Raw genomic sequence first — 23,698 nt, forward strand, 5'->3', positions numbered from 1 at the left:
CATCTCAAAAAAAAAAATAAAATAAAATACATCTTAGTGTGCAATAGTTCATTAATATTTAAGAATATTTTATAATTATTTCTGCCTAGGAGTATGGAATCTGAGAATATTCTGCTTGTCTACTCTCTAGAATGTTGATTTTCAAACATGTTTTTTTCAATCACCTAGGAGTCTTTTCTTCAAATAGAATATTCCATGGAAGCCCAATATATGAAACATAAAAAAGGGAGGCTTTTTTGAAGTGGATAAGCCTAGGGCTCTGCCTGCTTGGTCTCCCCACTGTTCCTTAGGCTACTCTGACAAATACTCTCCCCCTTGGGCTAGTTCCTCACAGGTAAGGTCTTCTGCCTTGATTAGAGCATTTAACAATATTTGTGCAGGTTGTTTATCCTGAGTAAATTGCAAGACTAATGGTAAACCAAGTATATTTTCACTGAATAAGACAGAAGCTCTTCCTTGAAGACTTCTGTGCAGAACTATGTGCAGTGAACAGAAGTCTACTCCATTTTTAGTGAGGCACTCTTCCCCACCGCTGACCCAGCCTGATGTCCTCTTCAGGACTATCATATATGGGGTCATACATAAGTAAATACCAAATTCATTACTAAACTCATTAAAATGCTATCCTCTTTTTACAATAATTCAAGTACTCACACTGCTCAGAAACTAAACATTTGGAAACAGTGTAAAGAATTAAGAACCTATGCATAGTCTATAGGATTCTTTGAAAAGTCATTAACTTACCATCTCAACTTCTCATGTATAAAAATCACTCAACCTTGTGAAACAATAAAAACCACAAGTTGTAATGCACAATGGGGATATAATGTTACAGAAATAATAAACTGTTCTAATGACTCGCCCCTTTCATGGAACAGAAAAAAACACACCTTTGCCAAGATGCGTGTTGATAGACATATATCTTGCAGTTCCAGTTAAACTTTTGTGTTCCCTATAAGGTATGTGTTTTTTGGTTTCGGGGTCAATGTATTCCTTGGCCAGTCCAAAGTCTATAATGTGTATAACATGCTCTTTCTTATTGCCTTGTCGACCAATCAGGAAGTTCTCTGGCTTGACATCTCGGTAAATGAGGTTCTTTGAGTGCACGTATTCCATTCGAGAAAGCTGAAAGAGAAACAAATGATAGAAATACTCTAAAGAAGTATATCAGGAAAATACATCAAAACAGTTTCTTTAACCAGACCAAGGTTTTAATTATTGAAATAACAGTAAAATTCATCTCCTTTCACCGCCCAGAGTCACTTCACTGACTTGTAAACAAAAAAATATTTTGCTATAAATATGTACACAACAAATATCAAGACTAGGAAGAAAAAGTGGGATAGTACAGGTCTGCTAAAATGATAGCTCAATTTTACCTCATAATGTCACAATTTGCAAATGACAAATGAAATCAGTTGTTTATATGCTACTTCAGAAAATTAAGCATTTGAGACAAAAGAAGTATTCCCAGGTAAGATATCAAACTGTTGGTGACCTTTGAGACAAATGCCACTGCTACATTCACCTTCTGCCCACATCTTCCTATCCTTATTTGGACAAGACTACCCAACCCAGTTTTCGATGTTGTGAGGCCCAGAGAACTTAATACTGGCCTGACATCACATAGCTAATTAGCAGCAGAGACAGGGAAACAGTTCATTATTATTATTATTATTTTTGAGACGGAGTCTTGCTCTGTCACCCAGGGTGGAGTGCAGCCTCAGCCTCCTGGGTTCTAGCAATTCTCGTGCCTCAGCCTCCCGGGTAGCTGGGATTACATGCACATGCCACCATGCCTGGCTAATTTTTGTATTTTTAGTAGAGACATGGTTTCACCATGTTGGCCACACTGGTCTCAAACTCCTGACCTTGGGTGATCCGTCCTCCTCGGCCTCCCAAAATGCTAGGATTACAGGCATGAGCCACCATGCCTGGCTGAGACAGTTCATTGTTGTTGTTTTAAATTTATTTTCAGATTATTTTTGTAGAGATGGGGTCTATGTTGCCTAGGCTGGTCTCAAACTCCTGGCCTCAAGTGACCCTCCCACCTCAGCCTCACAAAGTGCTGGGATTATAGACATGAGCCACCATGACTGGCCAGGGCTATAGTTTTTATGTTAAGTTAAATATAACCAAAAATAATAATCATAAAAGTATTTCAAATTTTATTAAGTATTTCTATCTACTAAGCTTTTCTACTAACTTTTTTTTTTTTTTTTTTTTGAGATGGAGTCTTGCTCTGTCGCCCAGGCTGGAGTGCAGTGGCACGATCTCGGCTCACTGCAAGCTCCACCTCCTGTGTTCACGCCATTCTCCTGCCTCAGCCTCCTGAGTAGCTGGGACTAAAGGCGCTTGCCACCACGCCCAGCTAATTTTTTGTATTTTTAGTAGAGATGGGGTTTCACTGCGTTAGCCAGGATGGTCTCGATCTCCTGACCTCATGATCCGCCCACCTTGGCCTCCCAAAGTGCTGGGATTACAGGCGTGAGCCACCATTCCCAGCCCTTTTCTACTAACTTTTAGTAGAGAAAGAGAAGCTCAGATATTTGAATTTGGGGCTCAAAAGTCAAAGTCAATTATCTAACATTTCCAAATTTTTATAGGACAGTGGGAGAGACCATTACCATTTCAAACAAATGAAGATATATTTGCATCCTTCCCCAAAGGGCTTGTGACAAACTTCTCAAAGGAACTGTTGGAACTGCTTCTTAAACTGGTATTTGTGTATAATTTGGTAGGAGCTACAAGAGCTGCCTCTTCAGCTGAAATTTGTCTCTGAGAGAACTGGAGGCCTGAGAACTACAGCAAATTCCTAGTCACACAATTTTGAATCTGAGTGTTAGTGCAATGGGTTATAACATCAATCTTTTCTTGGTTGCAACAGTGAAGGGAGAGAGAGGACATGACAAAAACTTACAGCTATATTTAAAACACATAAATAGGCTGGGTGCAGTGGTTCATGCCTGTAATCCTAGCACATTGGGAGGCCGAGGTGGGAGGACTGCTTGAGACCAGTTTAGACAAGCCTGGGCAACACAGTGGGAGTCTGTCTTCAAACCTTTTTTTTTTTTTAATGAGCTGGCATGGCACCTGCAGTCCTAGCTGCTGGAGAGGCTGAGGCAGGAGAATCGCTTGAGCCTAGGAGTTTGAGGTTGCAGTGAGCTATGATCATGCTACTGTACTCTAGCCTGGGCGACAGAGACCCTGTCTCAAAAATGAAAAACAAAACAAAACAAAATCAAATAAATTATTCACATTTTTACAACTCCATCTAATCGACCTCTTTCTCCCTAATCTAAATTATATACTTCCTCTTCAGTTAAGGGCAGAGCATTGCTCCAAGGTGCAAAGTCTTAAAATAGAGCAAATTGCAGATGTAGTGTGACTTCTCTGAATTTACCCTTTTTGCCCCAGCCAGCTTCCCAGAATGCCATCAAGCCTGAGTACTAATTCTTGATGTGTTGCTACGGCTAGTAAATCACCAAAAGGCCCACAAGGATGTGGCTGAGGAACCAGCTTATTCTCTTCTAGAAGAGCAATTCCAACTTACCAACTGGATGGCTATCATTAACACCGTCTTCAAAGTAAATGTTCGGTCACAGAGGTCAAACAAGTCCTCCAAGCTAGGGCCAAGGAGCTCCAGCACCATGGCATTATATTTCCCACATGGTCCAAAGTAATACACCTGTGGGAGACCTTCACCTGAAAGCAGAGGGGAAATGGGGGTATACAGTGGGAGACACAAAAGCCAAAATATGAGATAACAGTATTAGCACTGAATAAAATATTTTTTAAAGTACAATTTGTGAGATTTCCATTTTCTTTCATAGTCCCTACTGGAAACTCAAACTGAGCACAACAGCTTCAATGGGAACTAATAATGATGGGAAAGGCTAAGTCATTGCACAATACGTTCAAATGAGTAGTTATTTAATACCACAGTGCCAAAAACATTTCGACTGCTATAAGATAGAGAATGGTCCCTGATCCATTGGATCTTCCCAAAAGGATGCCTGAAAGTGCAGTATCATAAAAGGCTCAAAGGATGGCTCACTGAGCTCAAAGGCCAGGCTAACATAACTTGTTACATTAGCTGGTTCATGAGCACTCTCTATGCTTACTGCCATAGCCACATGGGCTATTTGGAACTGTTGCCCTATGGACAACTCAGACTGAAGAGGCAAGGTCACAGAGAGTGCAGCCTGGCCCCAGGCCAGCACAACTGGCCCTCTTTTCACAGGGAGTCTCTATAGTTTTTTGTTTTTTATCAGCTGGAGAAAAGTCAACAGACACTTAGTGTTTGGTTGCTGATAAGTACTGATGAAAGGAAAAGGGGGAAACACACAAGGCTGGGTTTTCCCCAGATTTGAAATTCATAACTATTAAGAAGCCAAAATCCAGACTTTCTCACCTAAGTGGCAAATTGTGAATGAATTTCCTTTATAAAGTGCATTGTAAATATGAGGCATTCACTAAATATATAACTGGTACCATGAGAATAGTAGATATTAAATAGGATTACAGACGCCAGGCGCAGTGGCTCATGCCTGTAAGTCCAGCACTTTGGGAGGCTGAGGTGAGTGGATCACAAGGTCAAGAGTTTGAGACCAGCCTGGCCAACATGGTGAAACCGTCTCTACTGAAAATACAAAAATTAGCTGGGCATGGTGGCATGCACCTATAGTCCCAGCTACTCAGGAGGCTGAGGCAGGAGAATCGTTTGAACTCAGGAGGCAGAGGCTGCAGTGAACTGAGATGGCGCCACTGCACTCCAGCCTGGGTGACAGAGCGAGACTCCATCTCAAAAAAAAAAAAAAAAAGATTATAGAACACTTAAAAAATTATCTGGTTTCACAGAGCAGAAACATTCCCATCTTATATATTTATGTGTATAGTGGTCTACAGTTGCATATGTTGTAGATTATTGTTTGCTTCTGCCTCTAAGTGTTTTAACTTGAGACAAGGTCTCAGTGTTACCCAGGCTGGAGTGCAGTGGTAAGATCTCGGCTCGCAATCTCTGCCTCCCGGACTAACGCGATCTTCCCAGCTCAGCCTCCCAAGTAGCAGCTGGGACTATAGGCTCGCTCTACCACACCAGACTAAGTTTTTGATTTTTTTATAGAGATGGGGTCTCACTATGTTACTCAGGCTGGTCCTGAACAACTCCCAAGCTCAAGCAATCCTCCCTCCTTGGCCTCCCAAAGTGCTGGGATTACAGGCATGAGCTACTGTGTCCAGCCCCATTCCCTTTTTATTTCTATGGGTGGGATATAGACAGATGTATATCTAACACATACTTCTCTCGAGGGTAGGTCTCACATATTTGGAATTAATAACTATTTCATATATTGTATTAGTCTATCTTGATTCATTAAATCCTAAACAACTTTTTTTTTTTTTGAGACAGAGTCTCATTCTGTCACCCAGGCTGGAGTATAGTGGCGCAATCTTGGCCCACTGTAACCTCCGCCTCCTGCGTTCAAGCAATTCTTGCGCCTCAGCCTCCCAAGTAGCTGAGATTACAGGCATGGTGTCCACCAATTTTTTTTTGCATTTTTTGGAGAGACAGGGTTTTGCCATGTTGGCCAGGCTGCTCTCGAACTCCCGACTTCAAGTGATCCATCCACCTCAGCCTCCCAAAATGCTGGGATTACAGGCGTGAGCTACCATGCCCGGCCTAAATCCTAAACAACTTGAACATTTTCTTTAAATATGTTTATTCCTAGCTTGTATCCTCTAACATATGTTACTCCTGCTAGTTCAATAAATATCTGTTCAATTGTTTTTGTGGTTGTCTTGATTCTCCCTATCTCCAAAAGAGAAAAGGATTTAATTTGAAGTGGTTTTTTTTTTTTTTTTTTTTTTTGACATGGAGTTTCACTCTGTAGCCCAGGCTGGAGTGCACTGGCGCCATCTCGACTCACTGCAACCTCCGCCTCCCGAGTTCAAGCCATTCTCCTGCCTCAGCCTCCGGAGTAGCTGGGATTACAGGTGCACACCACCACGCCCAGCTAATTTTTGTATTTTTAGTAGAGACAGCGTTCCCCCATGTTGGCCAGGCTGGCCTCAAACTCCTGACCTCAGGTGATCCACCCGCCTCAGCCTCCCGAAGTGCTGGGATTACAGGCGTGAGCCACCACACCAGGCCCCAAAGAGTCTTTTTTTCCCGGTTGTTTTGAAGAAGTCATTTTTCAGCTTTTTAAAAATATATAAAACCCAACTAGTTGTTTCCAATGACTCCTGCTGAGACATCCAAAGCAGAACACTCTGTCCTAGAGATTTACTGCTTTTATTAATCAGACACATGGTAAATGCAGTTTGGGGATCTTTTAAATTTATGTCCTATATAAGGATTTAATGCCACTAAAATGTTATTTTCCTAATATAAATATTATATTCTTCAAAGCAGGTTGTGGCAGCGCCTGTTGTTTGCATGCCCAATATCCATTCTCCCTCTCCTTTTTTCTTTTGAGACAGTGTCTCACTGTGTCACCCAGGCTGGAGGGCAGTGGTATGACCATGGCTCACTGTAGCCTTGACCTCCTGGGACCAAGCAATCCTCCTGCCTCAGCCTCCCAAACAGCTGGGAGCACAGGCACATGACACCACATCGGGCTAGTTTCTTAAATTTTTTCCAGAGATGAGCTCCCACTATGTTGTCCAGGCTGGTCTTGAATTTCTGGGCTCAACTGATCCTCCTGCTTTGACCTCCCAAGTGCTGAGATTACAGGGATGCCTCTTCCCTTCTTTTTTTCTTTTCTTTTTTTTTTTTTTTTTTGAGACAGAGTCTCGCTCTGTTGCCAGGCTGGAGTGCAGTGGCACGATCTCAGCTCAATGCAACCTCCACCTCCTGAGTTCAAGCGATTCTCGTGCCTCGGCCTCCCAAGTAGCTGGTATTACAGGCACGTACCACCACACCCAGCTAATTTTTAAATTTTTAGTAGAGATGGGATTTTGCCATGTTGGCCAGGATAGTCTCGATCTCCTGACCTCGTGATCTGCCTGCCTTGGCCTCTCAAAGTGCTGGCATTACAGGTGTGAGCCACCACGCCCAGCCTCCCCTTCTTTTAAAATAACATAACTTTTTTTTTTTTTTTTTTGAGACAGAGTCTTGCTCTGTTGCTCAGGCCGGAATGCAGTGGCATGGTCTCAGCTCACTGCAACCTCTGCCTCTTGGGTTCAAGCCATTGTCCTGCCTCAGCCTCCTGAGTAGCTGAGATTACAGGCACCTGCCACCATGCCTGGATAATTTTTGTATTTTTAGTAAAGACGAAGTTTCATCTTGCTGGTCAGGCTGGTCTTGAACTCCTGACCTCAAGTGATCCACCCAACTCAGCCTCCCAAAGTGCTGGTATTATAGGCATGAGCCACCATGCCTGGCCCAGAACTTCTAATTGTTGCAAATAGCAACTTGCCCAGTTATAACTCCAGTCTCCCTTGACAATTAGGAAACACCAATGAGATGGAAGCAGAAATGAGTGTATAACTCTTTTTTTTTTTTTTTATTCAGAGTCTTGCTCTGCTGCCCAGGCTGGAGTGCAGTTGCATGATCTTAGATCAGTGCAACCTCCACCTCCTGGGTTCAAGCTTTTCTCTTGCCTCAGCCTCCTGAGTAGCTGGGACTACAGACTCAGCTAATTTTGTTTTTAGTTTTAGTCTTGCCTCAGCCTCCTGAGTAGCTGGGACTACAGACTATGGCTAATTTTTTTTTTTTTTTTTAGTTTTTGGTAGAGATGAGATTTCACCATGTTGGCCAGGCTGGTCTCAAACTCCTGGCCTCAAGTGATCTGCCTGCCTTGGCCTCCCAAAGTGCTGGGATTACAGGCATGAGCCTCCGTGCCTGGCCACTGAGTGTATAATTCTAAAAAAATTCTTTCAAGAGAGATGGCTAGAATGAAAGGTCCAGAAGCCATCTAGAATCACCAGACATCTTGACGATGTAAAGTAGTGCCAAGAATAGATGGAGCAAAAAACAGAACCTAAGTCCCTGATGGCTGTGGAGTAACCATGCTAATGTTGGACTTTTCTTCTCTCTGGACTTTTTTTATCAAAAAGAAAAATCAATCTCCACCTTGACTGAGCTACTTGTATTTGGATTTTTAAAAAGCAGCCAACTCTAATCCTAATTAATAAACATATTACTCCATTCGTTGGTTAAATTGCAAATCTGGGCATAATATCCTCTTTCTAAAGTACAAGCTAAAAGTCAGGCTTGCTTAGAAATATAATATTGGCATAATTTCCTACATTTGTTGCCAATACTTAAGGTTCAGTTTAAATGAGACAACTGATCTTGTTCTTAATAATCCTTAGTATCAAATCTAGATTACCTTTTGCCAGAAGTTTCCATGTTTACAATGAAGTCACAAAAGGATTTTGAGTAATATCTACAATTTCTAACTATAATGTCACCCATTACTCCTACCTAGGAACTTGGAAGAATTAGGAGTTCCTGCTCGCTGCATTATTGGTTTTATTAAGTACCCTGAGACCTCACAACACACTGGCAGGCTTTGGGATGCTCAAAGCAACTTCTAGACCACTGAGTGGTTTTGAAGCATTTCTAGGAGAGGGTCAAGGTCCGAGATACCAGTGTAGAAAAAGCTCAAGTCAGAGTCTTAGATCTAGTATTTGCTTCTGCTTTTAACTCTGGCACATTCCTTAGCCTCTCTGGGTTAGCTTATTCATCTGTAAAGAGGAGGGGGTTTACACAATGAGATACCATCTCACGCCAGTCAGAATGGTGATTATTAAAAAGTCAGGAAACAACAGATGCTGGCGAGGCTATGGAGAAATAGGAACACTTTTACACTGTTGGTAGGAATGTAAATTAGTTCAACCATTGTGGAAGACAGTATGGTGATTCCTTAAGGATATAGAACCAGAAATACCACTTGACCCAGCAATCCCATTACTGAGTATATACCCAAAGGAATATAAATCATTCTACTATAAAGACACATGCACATGTATGTTTACTGCAGCACTATTTACAATAGCAAAGACATGGAACCAACCCAAATGCCCATCAATGATAGACTGGATAAAGAAAATATGGTACATACACACCATGGAATACTATGCAGCCATAAAAAGGAACAAGATCATGTCCTTTGCAGGGACATGAATGAAGCTGGAAGCCATCATCCTCAGCAAACTAACACAGGAACAGAAAACCAAACACCACATGTTCTCACTCATAAGTGGGAGTTGAACATTGAGAACACATGGACACAGAGAGGGGAACAACACACACCAGGGCCTGTTGGTGGATGGGGGGGTGGGGGGAGGGAACTTAGAAGACGGGTCAATAGGTGCAGCACACCACCATGGCACACGTGTACCTACATAACAAACCTGCACATTCTGCACATGTATCCCGTTTTTTTCTCCTTAGAAGAAATAAAGAAACAACAAAAAAAAAAAAAAAAAAAAAGAGGAGGGGGTTTAGACTGGTTCCTTTCAAAATCCAAATTCTTATGGCCAGGATTTCCTTCTAGCTACCTTCTGGGTTCCTCTTTGTAAAGCCACAGAACTATGAATGAAACTCACCTCCATATTTTATGAAATAACGTGTGGCACCAATTCAAATATAAGCTGGTAGTGAAACTCAACTGGAAGTGTATCTATCAGAAATATCTTTAAAACTTAAAAAAAAAAAAACCCAAAATGAGATGCAGTGACTTCACCTCCTACCTACTGAGTCAGAATTTCTAGGAGTGGAAGCAAACATTGCTCCACAAGTGATTCTGATGTGTAACCTCAGCTGAAAAACACTATATCTAGAGAGTAGAAATAAAGGGTTTTGCTTTGTTTTATGATTAATATATCATAAGGATTCAGAATACAGTGACAGGTCTCTTTCAGAAGTTATTTCAGATCAAAACAACTGGACTCAATACCTTTTGAAGGAAAGAATTTTAAGGCAAGTTAAAAAGATTTCTCTGTTTAAAGTTTCTTAGTTATTTTCTTACAGAAAATATACCTTTGAGCATAAAAGTTTCTTTGGGAGATGTAGCTGTAATTTATTAGAACTATCTGTACAGAAAGCTCCCCATGCAAGTTCTACTCTGAGCCTGGTTTTTCGCAGGAGTGCCCATAAAGTGGTCTGTGCTGGTGGTAAAAGACACAAACACAGGCACACTAAGAAAGTCTGTCTCTTTGGTCAGAGATTACCACACAGTAACGGCTTATCAGCTGGGCTGCATTTAAATGAAAAAAAAATCCTGTATATTTCATTCTTCTTTTGCAGAGCCATCTCTAATCCACTGCTTAAGAAATTTTAAATTAATCAACATTCTGCTATGAAATCCTTTAATGAGACTGGGGAGAAGGGCAGATCCTTAAGTGCAACATAAGGTACACATGCGGTAAACAGGTACTTTCTATAAATAATTATGAGGGAATGGAAAGGAAGTGGGAGACTCAGGCAAGGAAGATATGTGCTGGATTCTTTGATCAATGGTATATTGGAAACTAAGGTATTAATAGTTTTATAATCTCTCATCTGCTCTGGAAATAATGTGCTAATGAGGTCTCCCCCTCCTAAATTGGTAAACTGCATAGAAACCTGGAAACTAAAGAAGTGACTACTGAATTTTCCTTTTCTGAAGGATTTCCAATAGATTTCATTATATTTCCTTTAACTACAGGTTAAATCTCTTATAAACCAAACTGCAAGGTTACAAATACAGTACATAAGTTATCTTGTATATTTTTCTTAGTACTATGAAACAGCCTTTCCATCATCAATAACATGATGTTATAAACCCTGCCGGACATATGGCTCACACATACATCAAGCTGCACAGAATAGGCAATGAATGTAGAACACTAGAGCTAATTTTCAGTCTGTATGAAGTTTAACTTGAGTCAAATACACCAATTCAAGGAAAATGGCTTCTTTTATCATCCAAGCTGTTATCTAAAAACAATCTACAACACATTATGAACCGTAACTACTCTAAGTAGAGATATTTTAAAATGCACATCAGGTTGAGAACTGAAATAGAACCACCTCAAAGGTTTTGGTAATTTGATCCTATTATTGCCTAATAATTAGTCTTTCATTCTTTTTTAAAAACTAAATTACCTAACTATGAAGGACAACAACCTTGGCAAGCCCATTCTTTTGCTTTGTTTATATAGTTTATTTTTTAATGTTTAAAGAAAATAGAATAATTTTTCTCCCAAATTAAATTAATTCTCTTCTCAGCCCCATCAATAGTAATAGTTTCTAGCACAACTACTAAATGCTCTGTAATGTTTCTGAGGGATCAGGCAATTATTATTATAATACATGGGCAATTATCATTAAAGAAAATAATATTAAACATGTACCCTTAGCAAGAAATCAGAAATAGGCAGATAAATGAGATGTTATTCCATTGTAAGTAACGAAAGGGAAAAATGGAAGCATAGCCTTTAAAACTCTGAGAATAAACCCATAAAACAATGCATTATTACAAAGATATGAGATAATACGTAGTATATCTTTTTTAAAAAAGAACAAACAATCCCTCTCATGTCTCTGACTCTGAAAAATGTCTCTTTGCAACATGAACCAGTTAAACATATGAATTTACTCAAAATGCTGGTTTAATAACAAAAACAGCTAGGCCCAGAATTAAGAAAACAGGATTACTTTGTCTGTCCTATAATGAAAAATGTTTTACAATCATCTTGTTTAAAGGCCTCCTGGGAACTGGAATACTGCCAAACATAGGCTGCTAACACGAGCTCAAATTTGTATGGTGGGGGAAGAGGCAGTGAGGAAAGGCAAAAGAAGAGGAATAATTTCACATTTCTGAGCCACAGACATTGAGCTTTAACAGTGTCTCTATTACATACACATAATTATGAATGCCTTGAGCCTTAAAGCAGGCTTAACATTTTATTTATCCAAAAGGAGTCAGAAAAGAAAGCCCAAGACAGGACAGAGGACAGATTTCTTCTATAGTAGATAGAATCCAAAATACACTTTTCTTTTTCTTTTTTTTTTTTTTGGAGACAGAGTCTTGCTCTGTTGCCCAGGCTGGAGTACAGTGGTGCAATTTTGGGTCACTGCAACCTCTACCTCCTGGGTTCAAGCGATTATCTTGCCTAAGCCACCCGAGTGGCTGGGATTACAGGCATGCACCACCATGCCTGGCTAATTTTTGCATTTTTAGTAGAGCTGGGGTTTCACCATGTTAGCCAGGCTGGTCTCAAACTCCTGGCCTCAAGTGGTCCACCTGCCTCTGAGGCAGAATAGGGTCTGGAAACAGTAAACCTAAGGCCAACCTATGGCTGCCTTCTTGGAATTGGACTAAGAGGAAAACCCCACCTGTCCACAACCAAGTCATAACAGGCCAAAGGCCCATCCCTCTCCGAACCTCCCCTCCCCTATGTCAGGAATGGGAATGTCTGGTTTTGGTCCATTCTGGGACCTTCATCTGCATATATGCCATAGGTGAGATGCCTCTGATTGGTCCTGGGCAGAATCTTGATTCTGACTGGTCCTGGACAGAATCCTGCCTCTGATTGGTCTAGGGCAGAATCCTTCATTTCCATAGGGCATAACCTATCAGAAGCCCCTAAAGGTACTTAGATGTGTTACCATGATCTTTTGTTGTTGTTGTTGAGACAGAGTTTCACTTGTGTCGCCCAGGCTGGAGTGCAATGGCGTGATCTCGGCTCACTGCAACCTCTGCCTCCCAAGTTCAAGTGATTCTCCTGCCTCAGCCTCCCAAGTAACTGGGATTACGGGTGCCTGTCACCACATCCAGCTGATTTTTATATTTTTAGTAGAGTCGGGGTTTCGCTATGTTGGCCAGGCTGATCTTGAACTCCTGACCTCAGGTGATCCACCTGCCTCGGCCTCCCAAAGTGCTGGGATTACAGGCATGAGACACTGCTCCCGGCTTACCATATTCTTTTAATTCAATAAAAACCCCAAGGAACATTACAATCAGGGCTCTTGAGCCACCTGCTCAAGCCCGCTCCCACTCTGTGGAGTGTACTTTCACTTCAACAAATCTATGCCTTCGTCTTCCATTGCTTTGTGCGTTTTGTTCAATTCTTTGCTCAAGGCACCAAGAACTTGGACAACTCACAGTCAAGACTTTCCATCTGGTAACACCTTGGCCACCCAAAGGGCTGGGCACGTAAGCCACTGTGCCTGGCCCAAAATAAAAACAGGTAAAAGTGTGTTGTGTATTGGAGGTGGGTAGGGGCAGAGGAGTAAAGTCCTTTCCCTTTCCAAAAAGACTAACTCGGCTGGGTGTGGTGGCTCACGCCTGTAATCCCAGCACTTTGGGAGGCCAAGGTGTATGGATCACGAGGTCAGGAGATCAAGACCATCTTGGTCAACATGGAGAAACCCCGTCTCTACTAAAATACAAAAAATTAGCTGGGCGTGGTGGTGCATGCCTGTAGTCCCAGACTAGGGAGGCTGAGGCAGGGGAATCGCTTGAACCCAAGAGGTGGAGGCTGCAGTGAGCCAAGATCGCAACACTGTACTCCAGCCTGGTGATAGAGCAAGATTCCATCTCAAAACAAACAAACAAACAAACAAACAAACAAACCAAAAAAAAAAAAAAGGAGACTAACTCAGCTCAGCTCAGTTACTAACAGACTAACTTTACTCAGATGGTAAATTCATGAGATTAAAAAATCCAGTATTTGACATTTTTCCACCTTCCTTAGTACTGTAGTTCCTGTGATTTAAGATAAAAAGATGGAATATCTACTGAATTTCAAAATCTGCCTCAAAACCTAAGAAAAGACACCTGATTCTTCTTAAAATCCACCTGAACAATTAACAACTAAAAAGTCAAGAAGGTTCTAGCAAGCAGCTAGAAGGAATGAAAAGGAAAAAATGAGGTTACCCAAAGTACAGTGATCCCCTTCCTGACAATCGTGCCCCGGTCCCATTACACTTTCTTTATCCATGTGTCTGTCTTCCCTACTAACAGAAGGCTATTTGAAGGCAGCAACTACTGTGTGTTAATTTTTTGTATGTCAGCACCTAGCACTGGTCCAAGCATATGGTAGATATGGTTAAAATAAGTACTAAGTAAATTAATAACTACAACTCAGTGCGATGGCACTTGAGTTTTCCATTTGGAATGCCTAATGCTTTCCTCAAAATGCTGAAATACACACAATACATACAGAGCAAAGCAAATTCAGTGGATTTAAAATGTGCACGGAATACTAACACAATTGATTTTTCTGAGTTCTTGCTTACATTTCATGGGAATACTTTTAAAAGACAGTTCTGCTGGGCAAGCCACAAGTATGAATACTCCAAGTAAATTCAGAGTTGCAATATTTCTACATTGACTTCTGTGTATTTTAAATCTTCCATGATGATTGTAAATGGTATCTACAGTTTATCTTGCTGTTCCCATATGTAGGTAAACAACTATGCAGAATTACTTATTTCAGTTAACAGCACTGAAAACTACACACAAACAAATGTCTTCTCCTCTCTCAAAACAGCACCTGCCCATCCAAACAGATTAAATGACCAAAAAAAGAGACATCTAAATCATCTAATATGAAAGGAAGTCCAGTAACTTCTTCCTACCCTTATCTTCTCCCTCTCAATTTGTAAACAAATTCTTTATTTTGGTCCCATTTAACTTGGAAATACACGGTCTTTTCTTCACCTAAGTAGTCTTTTCCTACCACACTTGAATCTCATGGTCATCCTGTAAGGAAAAACAGGGGAAGTACTAAAGACCCCATTTTACAGATGAAATAAAAACCCTGAGAAATATTGTGTGAAATCTCCTAGGTTCCCAAATAATACAACCAAATCTCTCAATTCCAGATTCACTGTTCTCTTCTCTACACTAAGCTGCCTACATTCTCTTACGCTTAATGTTCTTTTTCATCTGTGTTGTTGCCAAAATTATTCTCCATGCTCCCCAACCCAACTCTTCCAAACCCTATGTCCTGCCCTTTTGGTTAACTTTTTTTTTTTCCACCAATTCTTTATCACCTTTCCAGTACATAAATCCCCCACTATGCTCCACAGGCAGCTTGATTTGTCCTACTCACCCTTTTGGCTTCCCTTATTTTTAATTTTTAAGAAATTTTCTTGCCCTCTCCCCCATTATTTTAAAATCAGCTCCACAAACACTATCTTTTCACCTTTCCTGTCCACCTCTCTGTGGTTCTCAAGCCTTGTCAATTCCAGTCCCTGGTCTCGAACAGGAACCACCTGGGGCATTACTTTTTTAAATTATAAAAGTGATAAATAGACAGATATAGCATGGATATCTATATTACCCATTTTTAGACAACCAAACATACCAGCAAACCAAAAGCAGTAAAAAGCATATAAAGAAAAGGTATTCACACCCGGGCACGGTGGCTCACGCCTGTAATCCCAGCACTTTGAGAGGCCGAGGCAGGTGGATCACGAGGTCAGGAGCTCCAGACCATCCTGGTGAAACCCCGTCTCACTAAAATACAAAGAATTAGCTGGGCGTGGTGGCGCACGCCTGTATTCCCAGCTACTGGGGAGGCTGAGGCAGGGGAATCACTTGAACCCCGGAGGTGGAGGTTGCAGTGAGCCAAGATCATGCCACTGTACTCCAGCCTGACAACACAGCAAGACTCCGTCTCAAAAAAAGAAAAGAAAAAGAAAAAGTATTCACAACCACAAAGGCACATGATTAAGAATAGTGTACTGCAACTTCATTTTTAATTTAATACTATAGCATGGGCCAGACATGGTGGCTCACGCCCATAATCCGAACACTCTGGGAGGCCAAGGCAGGTGGATTGCTTGTGCTCAGAAGTTCAACACCAGCCTGGGCAACATGGTGAAACCCCTGTCTCTACCACAACTACAAAAAATTAGCCAGGTGTGGTGGTGTGTGTTTGTGGTCCCAGCTACTTGGGAGGCTGAGACAAGAGGATCACTTGAGCTTCAGAGGCAGCAGTTGGCAGTGAGCTGAGATCACACCGCTGTACACCAGCCTGGGCGACAGAGTGAGACTCTGTCTCAAAAAAAAAAAAGAAAGAAAAAGAAAAATACTACAGAGTGGATATTTTTTCTTATCAACATATAGACCTACCTTATTCATTTTAATAGCTACATATTAATAGTAGTATAATAGTATTCCACCATGTATCATATCTGTTTAACTTTCCCCCTACTGATGGGCATTCATGCTGTTTCCATGTGTTAATTAGAAATATATATTATAGTGAACACCTATTGCTTTTGCCTGGTCTGCATCCTTTTGTTCCTTCTGATAACACCACCTTATTCTTACAGTGGAAAGTACCATTTCCCCAGTGTTACTTCATGTGGTTAAAGTGGGGGCAACCCATCTCCCATTGACATCCCGAGGATGCCACAAGCCCAATTACTCAGAATACTCTATCTGCCTGCCTGGGAAAACTGGCTCAGGAATGGGTGCCATGTCTCTCATGTAACAAGAGTCAACTCTAGGACTTTTGTGGAACTAAAGAGAAGGAGGAGTATTCTCTCTCTTTCTCTCTCTCTCTCTCTCTCTCTCTCTCCCTGATCGCTAAACTGAAAGCAGCTCAGCCTGGAGTTGCCAGGGACCACCACATGGAGAAAGCCTATTTGAGAATGAAGCTAATGCAGAGAAAGAAGAGGTGAGAAAAAAAGAGAGGCAAATGTATCACATACCTATGGACCAAGGACATTATTAGTCCTGTATCTGGATGGCTTGAAGTGAGAATGCTTTTGACTTCTTAGTTCTGTGAGCCAAGAAATTCTCCTCTCCCTCTCTCAAGTGAGCTTGAACTGGGATTCTACTCTTGGCAAATAAAAGCATCTAGACAAATAGGCATGCAATACTACAAAAAAAAAAAATCCTTAAGCCTATATTTTTGGGCATGTTTGTAAATTTTTATTTATTTATTTATTTTTTTAAGACAGAATCTCACTCTGTCGCCCAGGCTGGAGGGCAGTGGCGCGACCTCGGCTCACTGTAACTTCCACCTCCCAGGTTCAAGGGATTCTCCTGTCTCAGCCTCTGGAGTAGCTGGGATTACAAGCATGCGCCACCGTGCCTGGCTAATTTTTATATTTTTAGTAGAGACAGGGTTTTACCATGTTGGCCAGGCAGATCACCTGACGTGCTGGGCCTCCCAAAGTGCTGGGATTATAGGCGTGAGCCACCATGCCCTGCCCGGTAAACATATCTTGAATGTTAATTCCTTAAACAGGAAATGCTGAGTCAAATGCTTGCATAGTTAATATTTTAGTATATAGTGCCACATTGCCAGTTTTGGTTTTTTTTTTTTAAGTCAGGGTCTCACTCTATCACCCAGGCTATAGTGCAGTGGCACAAACAATGGCTCACTGCAGCCTTGACTTCCCAGGCTCAAGCAATATTCCCAACTCAGCCTCCCGAGTGGCTGGGACTTACAGACGTGTGACACCACGCCTGGCTAATTTTTAATTTTTTGTTGAGACAGGGTCCCACTAGGTTGCCCAGGTTGGTCTTGAAGTCCTGGGCTCGAGCAGTTCTCCCACCTCATCCTTCCCAAACTGCCAGAGTTCTAAATCTTCTTTGGTCCCTATTCTGACTCTAGGCCTGGGCCTATTTTCAACATTTAGCACAACAGTCCCCATTACTTGAGTACTCAGGTCTGTGGGGGTATTTAAAAATAAAATGGCAGCCGGGTGCAGTGGCTCACGCCTGTAATCCCACCACTTTGGGAGGCCAAGGTGGGTGGATCACGAGGTCAGAAGATTGAGACCATCCTGGCTAACACGGTGAAACCCCGTCTCTACTAAAAAATACAAAAAAATTAGCCAGGCGTGGTGGTGGGTGCCTGTAGTCCCAACTACTCAGGAGGCTGAGGCAGGAGAATGGCATGAACCCAGGAGGCAGAGCTTGCAGTGAGCCGAGATCGTGCCACTGCACTCCAGCCTGGGTGACAGAGCGAGAATCCGTCTCAAAAAAAAAAAATAAATAAATAATAAAATAAAATAAAATCGCAGGTTATATTCCTTTTAGAACATTAATTAAGCCTGGGCATGGTGGCTCACACCTGTAATCTCAGCACTTTGGGAGGCTGAGGCAGGAGGATTGCTTGAGGCCAAAAGTTCGAGACTAGCCTGGGCAACATAGGGAGACCCCGTGTTTACAAAAAATAAAAAAATTAGTTGAGTGTGTGATGTATGCCTGTGGTCCCAGCTACTCAGGAAGCTGGGGTAGGAGAATCTCTTGAGCCCAGGAGGTTGAGGCTGCAGTGAGCTGTGATGACACCACTGCACTTCAGCCTAGGTGATAAAGCAAAACCTCATCTCCAAATATATATATATTATATATATATTTATATTTTATATTTTATATTTATATAAACATATATATATATTTGGAGATGAGGTCTTGCTCATATATGTATATGTATATATATATTAGGATATATATATATATACACACACACACACATACATATATATATTAGGTGCTGTGCCTATCTTGTTCACTACTGTATCCCTAAGACTTAGCTTAGAATAGTACTTAACCCAAGTGGGATGCTCAAGAATATCTCTTTAATAAATGCATGAACAGAGACATAGCAGCCTCTGGGACTTGGTTTATTTTTTGTACTTGGAAAGCTTTCCTTACTCTTCCATTTTTATATGTTCAAATAAATCAGTCGTTTTTTAAAGCTCAGCCCCATACATGCCACTCTCTATAAAACCTTTTCTCTTTCTCAAAATTAGAAACCATTTTTTTCTTTCAGAACTTCCTCATTTTATATGCATTTTAAAAATATATATAACATTCTACTGTTTTAGCTTGTGTTACAGTTACTTACCATTATTGTCCTACCATTAACCTCACTGTCCTACCATGAACATACTGTAAGCTCAGTAAATATTACATTTTCCTTCCAATGACACTCTAGTGTTCTGAAGGGCAGAGATCATCTTATTTATAATTCTTTGGCCCTCAAATTACCCAGCATAGTGGTAGCTATAAACACAGTGATGTGTAGTGTTTTGTTAGTGAAAACTTCATCTCCTTGCATTATCACTAATGTAGAAGAGATTACCTACAGGCTGGCTTTAAGGCAATATGAAGTATAAAGAAAAGAAAATGCAGAAAAATGTTAAAAGTGTGTTAGACTGCTGAAAGCACAAGAATGCAGAATCGTGCAGATCTGACAAACTCTTCTTTTAATGGATGGAATATAAATTACTTTTGTAGAAAGAAAATGACAATATAATTGTCACAAATGTTAAAAATTGATCTTTTTATTGGTTTTTGTTCCAAGCACACTTACAAATAACTTATATTCTCAAATATAAAAGGGCTTAGCTAGCAGCTAGATTACTATTATGATAGTAGGCACAAGGAGTTATCTATCTTTAAATAGTTTGTTACTGGAACTTAAGGAAATGTTTTCTTACCAATGACACTGACAGATACTGGAAAGGAACTAGTTAAGTTTTAATATAATACAGTAGATACATAATTCTGCCTTCTCATAATCATAGGAATAATTCTCTTCAATGACTCACCTTCTTCATTCCATAGTACTCCACAGCTTTGGGAATGCTAAATGTTACCTCCCTTCTAAATGATTAACCTTGACATACTATGAGCTAGGAAGAAGAGTGACTAAGGGCTGTGGTCAGTCCTTTGAGGGTCACTGAGCTTACTTCTAGTCCTTATTTTAGACTGAGACTTCCCTTGTCTTTGACCTCCTTAAACAAGCATTCTCTAAGGGCAGCCACTAAAAGCTCTACTCAATACCAGAAAAATGGCTGTGAGAATACGGATGGAAGAGAAACATACAGGTATACAGTAAGAGAAATACGAGTAAAGACCAAAAACAGGTCAAAATATGACATAGAATTAAAGGGAGAAAATAGCACCAGAACCTTCAGGGTCTGTGTCTATTTCCAAGCAAGCTCCCACTGACAGGTTTTGGTGATCCACCTTTTTGAAACCTCTGCCTGCATAAGCCCTATATTGATTTCCTATAACTAATCACAACTCTTCAGTCCAGTTCACTTATATGTAAGTTACATGGGTGTATTTCTAGAACCTTACCTTCTATTTTTCATGAAGCCCTTTAAAAGAAAACAAAATCTAAGTAGCAAATTCTACCTTCACACTGAGCAAATAACCTCAAGCAGTTCTGCACTTTGCAAAATGATGCGCTGAAAAGGTGTCAGTACTTTGTGTTACTGTGGGATGTATGAAGGCCAATTTTTATAATAAACTCACAACAGTCTATTTGCAATTAAGGAAATTACTGGTCCAAAATGTGTAAAATAGAAATGTTTTTCTTTTGCAGGAGGGAAAAAGACAGATTCTCTCTCTCTCTCTCTCTTTTTTTTACATTTTCCTTTCCCCAGTGCAAAATTCTCTAAAATTTTATAAATGTAATTAAAGGCAATTACTCTATGTGGCTCAGGTGATTTAGAGCTATTTGAGAATTTAAAGAGGCAGGGAAGAACCACAGGAGGTCTGGCCCTAAAAGATAAGCAAGTCTCTTACAGCATTATATATGAATATCTCTTGCTTATATTTCATCACGCAGTAGGGTACATTGTTAGCCACAGTATCAGAAATGTCCTAAAACTTTATGGAAATTACAAAGGACACACAACTGGAAAATTCGTCCTGGTCCAGAAGTCGGGCCTCAGAAATATCAGGATTTTGTTTTTGTTTTTGGCAAACTAGTATAGCTAAAGGCTGAGGTCCTGATATTTCGCCCTTGGAAGAAGAGATGGAAATTCATAGTATCACTATTTAAGCTCCATTTAAGACTAGAAATTATTAGTACTGAGTATGTGAATTATACCTCTCCAAGTCCAATAAATGAAACAACTCTTCCTATTTTTTTCTTCACAAAATTAAGCATTTGCCACACACTGGACTTAATGGAAACATTTAAATATCCTTCTAAAATGTTTCCTGACAATGCAGGTAGATTTGAAATCTCTCTCTCCCTCCCGCTTCCTCTCTCAAATGAAAAGATGACCACACCACACTTTTCCTCATCTGACATTTGTTCCATAAGATAGAGCTGGTTTTCATATACTGATCAGGTTCTTGCTACTAACTCACCAAATCAGGCACACTTTTATATTTAAGTTCTGCTCCCTAAGAGGAACAACTGTGACATTAGTGCTGCTCAGATATTTTCAAACAGCCCCCTCACCCTTTACCCAGTGAACGGGATTGCAACTTTTTGTTTTTAACATGAGGCTGTTAAAATAAATATAAAATATTATAAAAAATAAAATATAAAATAAAATTAGGTTGCTGTTGCCCTAATATTTACTTATTTCAAATAGGCCACTCACACAGGAGCAGATCCTGAGAGCGTAAAAGTTAGGCAGATGTTGCTTTAAACCTCAACTCATCATTCCAGACCCCCTCAAAGTATGAGATGAGCTGCCTCACTTAACAGAGGCTCAAAGCAGGTTTTTCTCCAAAATGATTATTTTCCCACAAGAGGTGGTGAGTACAATACATTGTGAAAGGTGTAGTTCTGTTTCTGGGAGTACTCACTGCCCTATGCCAGGACCACACACTAGCTCTCAGTTTCTACTCCCTACTTTGACAATCTCAAGATGTTAAAATGTCTCAAGGCAAAATGGCTTGCTATTTAGCAAGTGTTACTAGAAGAGAAAGAAAAGCATGGTCTGTAAGCTCTCCATTTCCTTGTTATATTGTCATTTTTTTTCTCCCAGCTCTTAAACCTCATTCTTAGAGAATCTGCTCTCTCTTGAGTGGTGGGCCCATGTGGTTCTGTACCCACAAGTAAGCTACCTGGACCAGGATTGAAAAGCTGACCCAAGATGGGTCAGCCAATCTTCTTCTTAGGAATGTGCAGTTGTGACATAAGGGCTCTACTCAATCTCTGCTAGGGCTTAAACTGAGGAGAAGGGCTATGCAGGAGGCCTTTTCCCACAAAATACAAGAAGCAGAGAAGGCTGGTAATGTAGACAAAATGATATTGGTAGACACAAGCTGAGGCAAGAGATTTTACAGCCCTAGGCAGGAGGAGGGTCAAAAAAAGTGTCAGAGACAAGAAGAGCTGAAAAGAAAGCCAGGGACCAAGAGTAGTTGTCTTGGTTCCTAGGAATTATCCAAGTGTTTTGTTCTAATCCCTAGATAGGCCTGTATATTTCCTATCTTGGTTTCATGACATATCCTGCTGGTCTTCCAGTAAATCTTCCTTTTGAGTTTAAGCTAATTTAAATAGATGCTGTTATTTGCAATCAAAACAGTGTTGACTAAGAACATATATAGCTGCTCTACCTCCTCTTAAACCAACATTTTTTATTGGCTTGTTTCACACAATAGATAACTGGAAAAGCACCCAAACATGAGATGACAAAATGTTTGATGGCAATTTAACACATGTATTAGTAAAATGAAATTTCAGCCCCAAAGTGGGTGTCTGAGAAATCATGGCAAACCAGAGTGATGCCTCAGTATTTCCAAAGACACTGAAAATGAAAAAAACCTCATTGGGCTTTATAAATCAACAAAATATATGTAGCTTAAATCTGTTCTGTATAAATATAGCAGAAGCAGAAAGAGTCTAAAAGTCTAAAAACCCACAAAAAGTTTTTGGGTAAAGGAAAGGGGGTTCTGGATTATCTTCCCCGCAAGGTAGAAGTTAAACTCCTGAGTGGATAGTAACTTAAGGACTGTGTTAATGAGAACATATTTGGCAACGATTGTGCAACTCCGAGGTGACTGAGAAAGATTCAAACACTGAACTCATTTGTATTGTATATATTTATTTTCTGTATTTCAAACATTTCTTAAATACTCACTATGTACAAGATACTACACTAGACGGTTAAGGGAAGAAAGAGAAAAAAGATAAGTAAGGTACAGACTCTATCCATAGGGAACATAACAGGTAGAAAACTGTTAGGTAAACAGCTAACATGGTCCTGGAAATATGTAACGTCAACAAAATTAGCTGGGTGTGGTGGCACATGCCTGTAATCCCAACTGCTCGGGAGGCTGAGGCAGGAGAATCGCTTGAACCTGGGAGGCAGAGATGGCAGTGAGCTGAGATTGTGCCACCACACCCCAGCCTGGGCGACAGAGTGAGACTCCATCTCAAAAAAAAAAAAAAAAGAAAGAAAAGAAAAGAAAAGAAAATAGTGAGGAAAAGTTGAGCTAAACTTTTTCTCACTTCAATTCATGGCTATCTCCACTTATTCACACTATCTAGAATTGGAGATGACAATGTCTAAATCTTCAGTCCTCAAAATGTAATTGCAAGGCTATCCATTCATACTTTTGCACAGCAAAAGAAATAATCAACAGGGAGAGGAGATAACCTGTTGAATGGGAGAAAATAACTGCAACTATTCATCTGACAGGGGACTAATAACCAGAATATACAAGGAACTCAAACAACAAAACCCACCGCAAATAATCCAATTTAAAAGTGGGAAAAGAACATTAATAGACATTTTTCAAAAGAAGACACACATGGCCAAGAGGTTATTAAAAAATGTTCAACATTAGTACTCATTAAAGAAATGCAAATCAAAACCACAATGGCATATCATCTTACTGCAGTCAGAACGGCTACTATTAAATTAAGAAAATAACAGATGTTAGCAAGGATGCAGAGAAAGGGAACTCTTTTACACTGTTGGTGGGAATGTAAATTAGTACAGTCTCTATGGAAGACAATATGGAGATTTCCCAAAGAA

The 23,698-nt window shown here is 40.4% G+C and overlaps 1 protein-coding gene across 50 annotated transcripts in view; it reads right to left on the reverse strand.

Annotated features, from left to right (window-relative positions):
- The window catches only part of CSNK1G1 (casein kinase 1 gamma 1), a 206,809-nt gene that overhangs the window by 47,199 nt on the left and 135,912 nt on the right, over window positions 1–23,698 (reverse strand). For all 50 annotated transcript variants that reach the window (XR_010151321.1, XR_010151314.1, XR_010151320.1 and 47 more), the window contains 2 exon segments: window positions 3,554–3,705; window positions 891–1,125 (listed from right to left, as the gene is read on the reverse strand). Coding sequence is in view for 38 of the 50 variants with exons in the window: in XM_063793999.1 (XP_063650069.1) it covers window positions 891–1,125; window positions 3,554–3,705 (387 nt within the window). In the remaining 12 variants the exon portion in view is untranslated.

The sequence above is a fragment of the Pan troglodytes genome, chromosome 16, assembly GCF_028858775.2.
Source record: "Pan troglodytes isolate AG18354 chromosome 16, NHGRI_mPanTro3-v2.0_pri, whole genome shotgun sequence".
NCBI lineage: Eukaryota > Metazoa > Chordata > Mammalia > Primates > Hominidae > Pan > Pan troglodytes.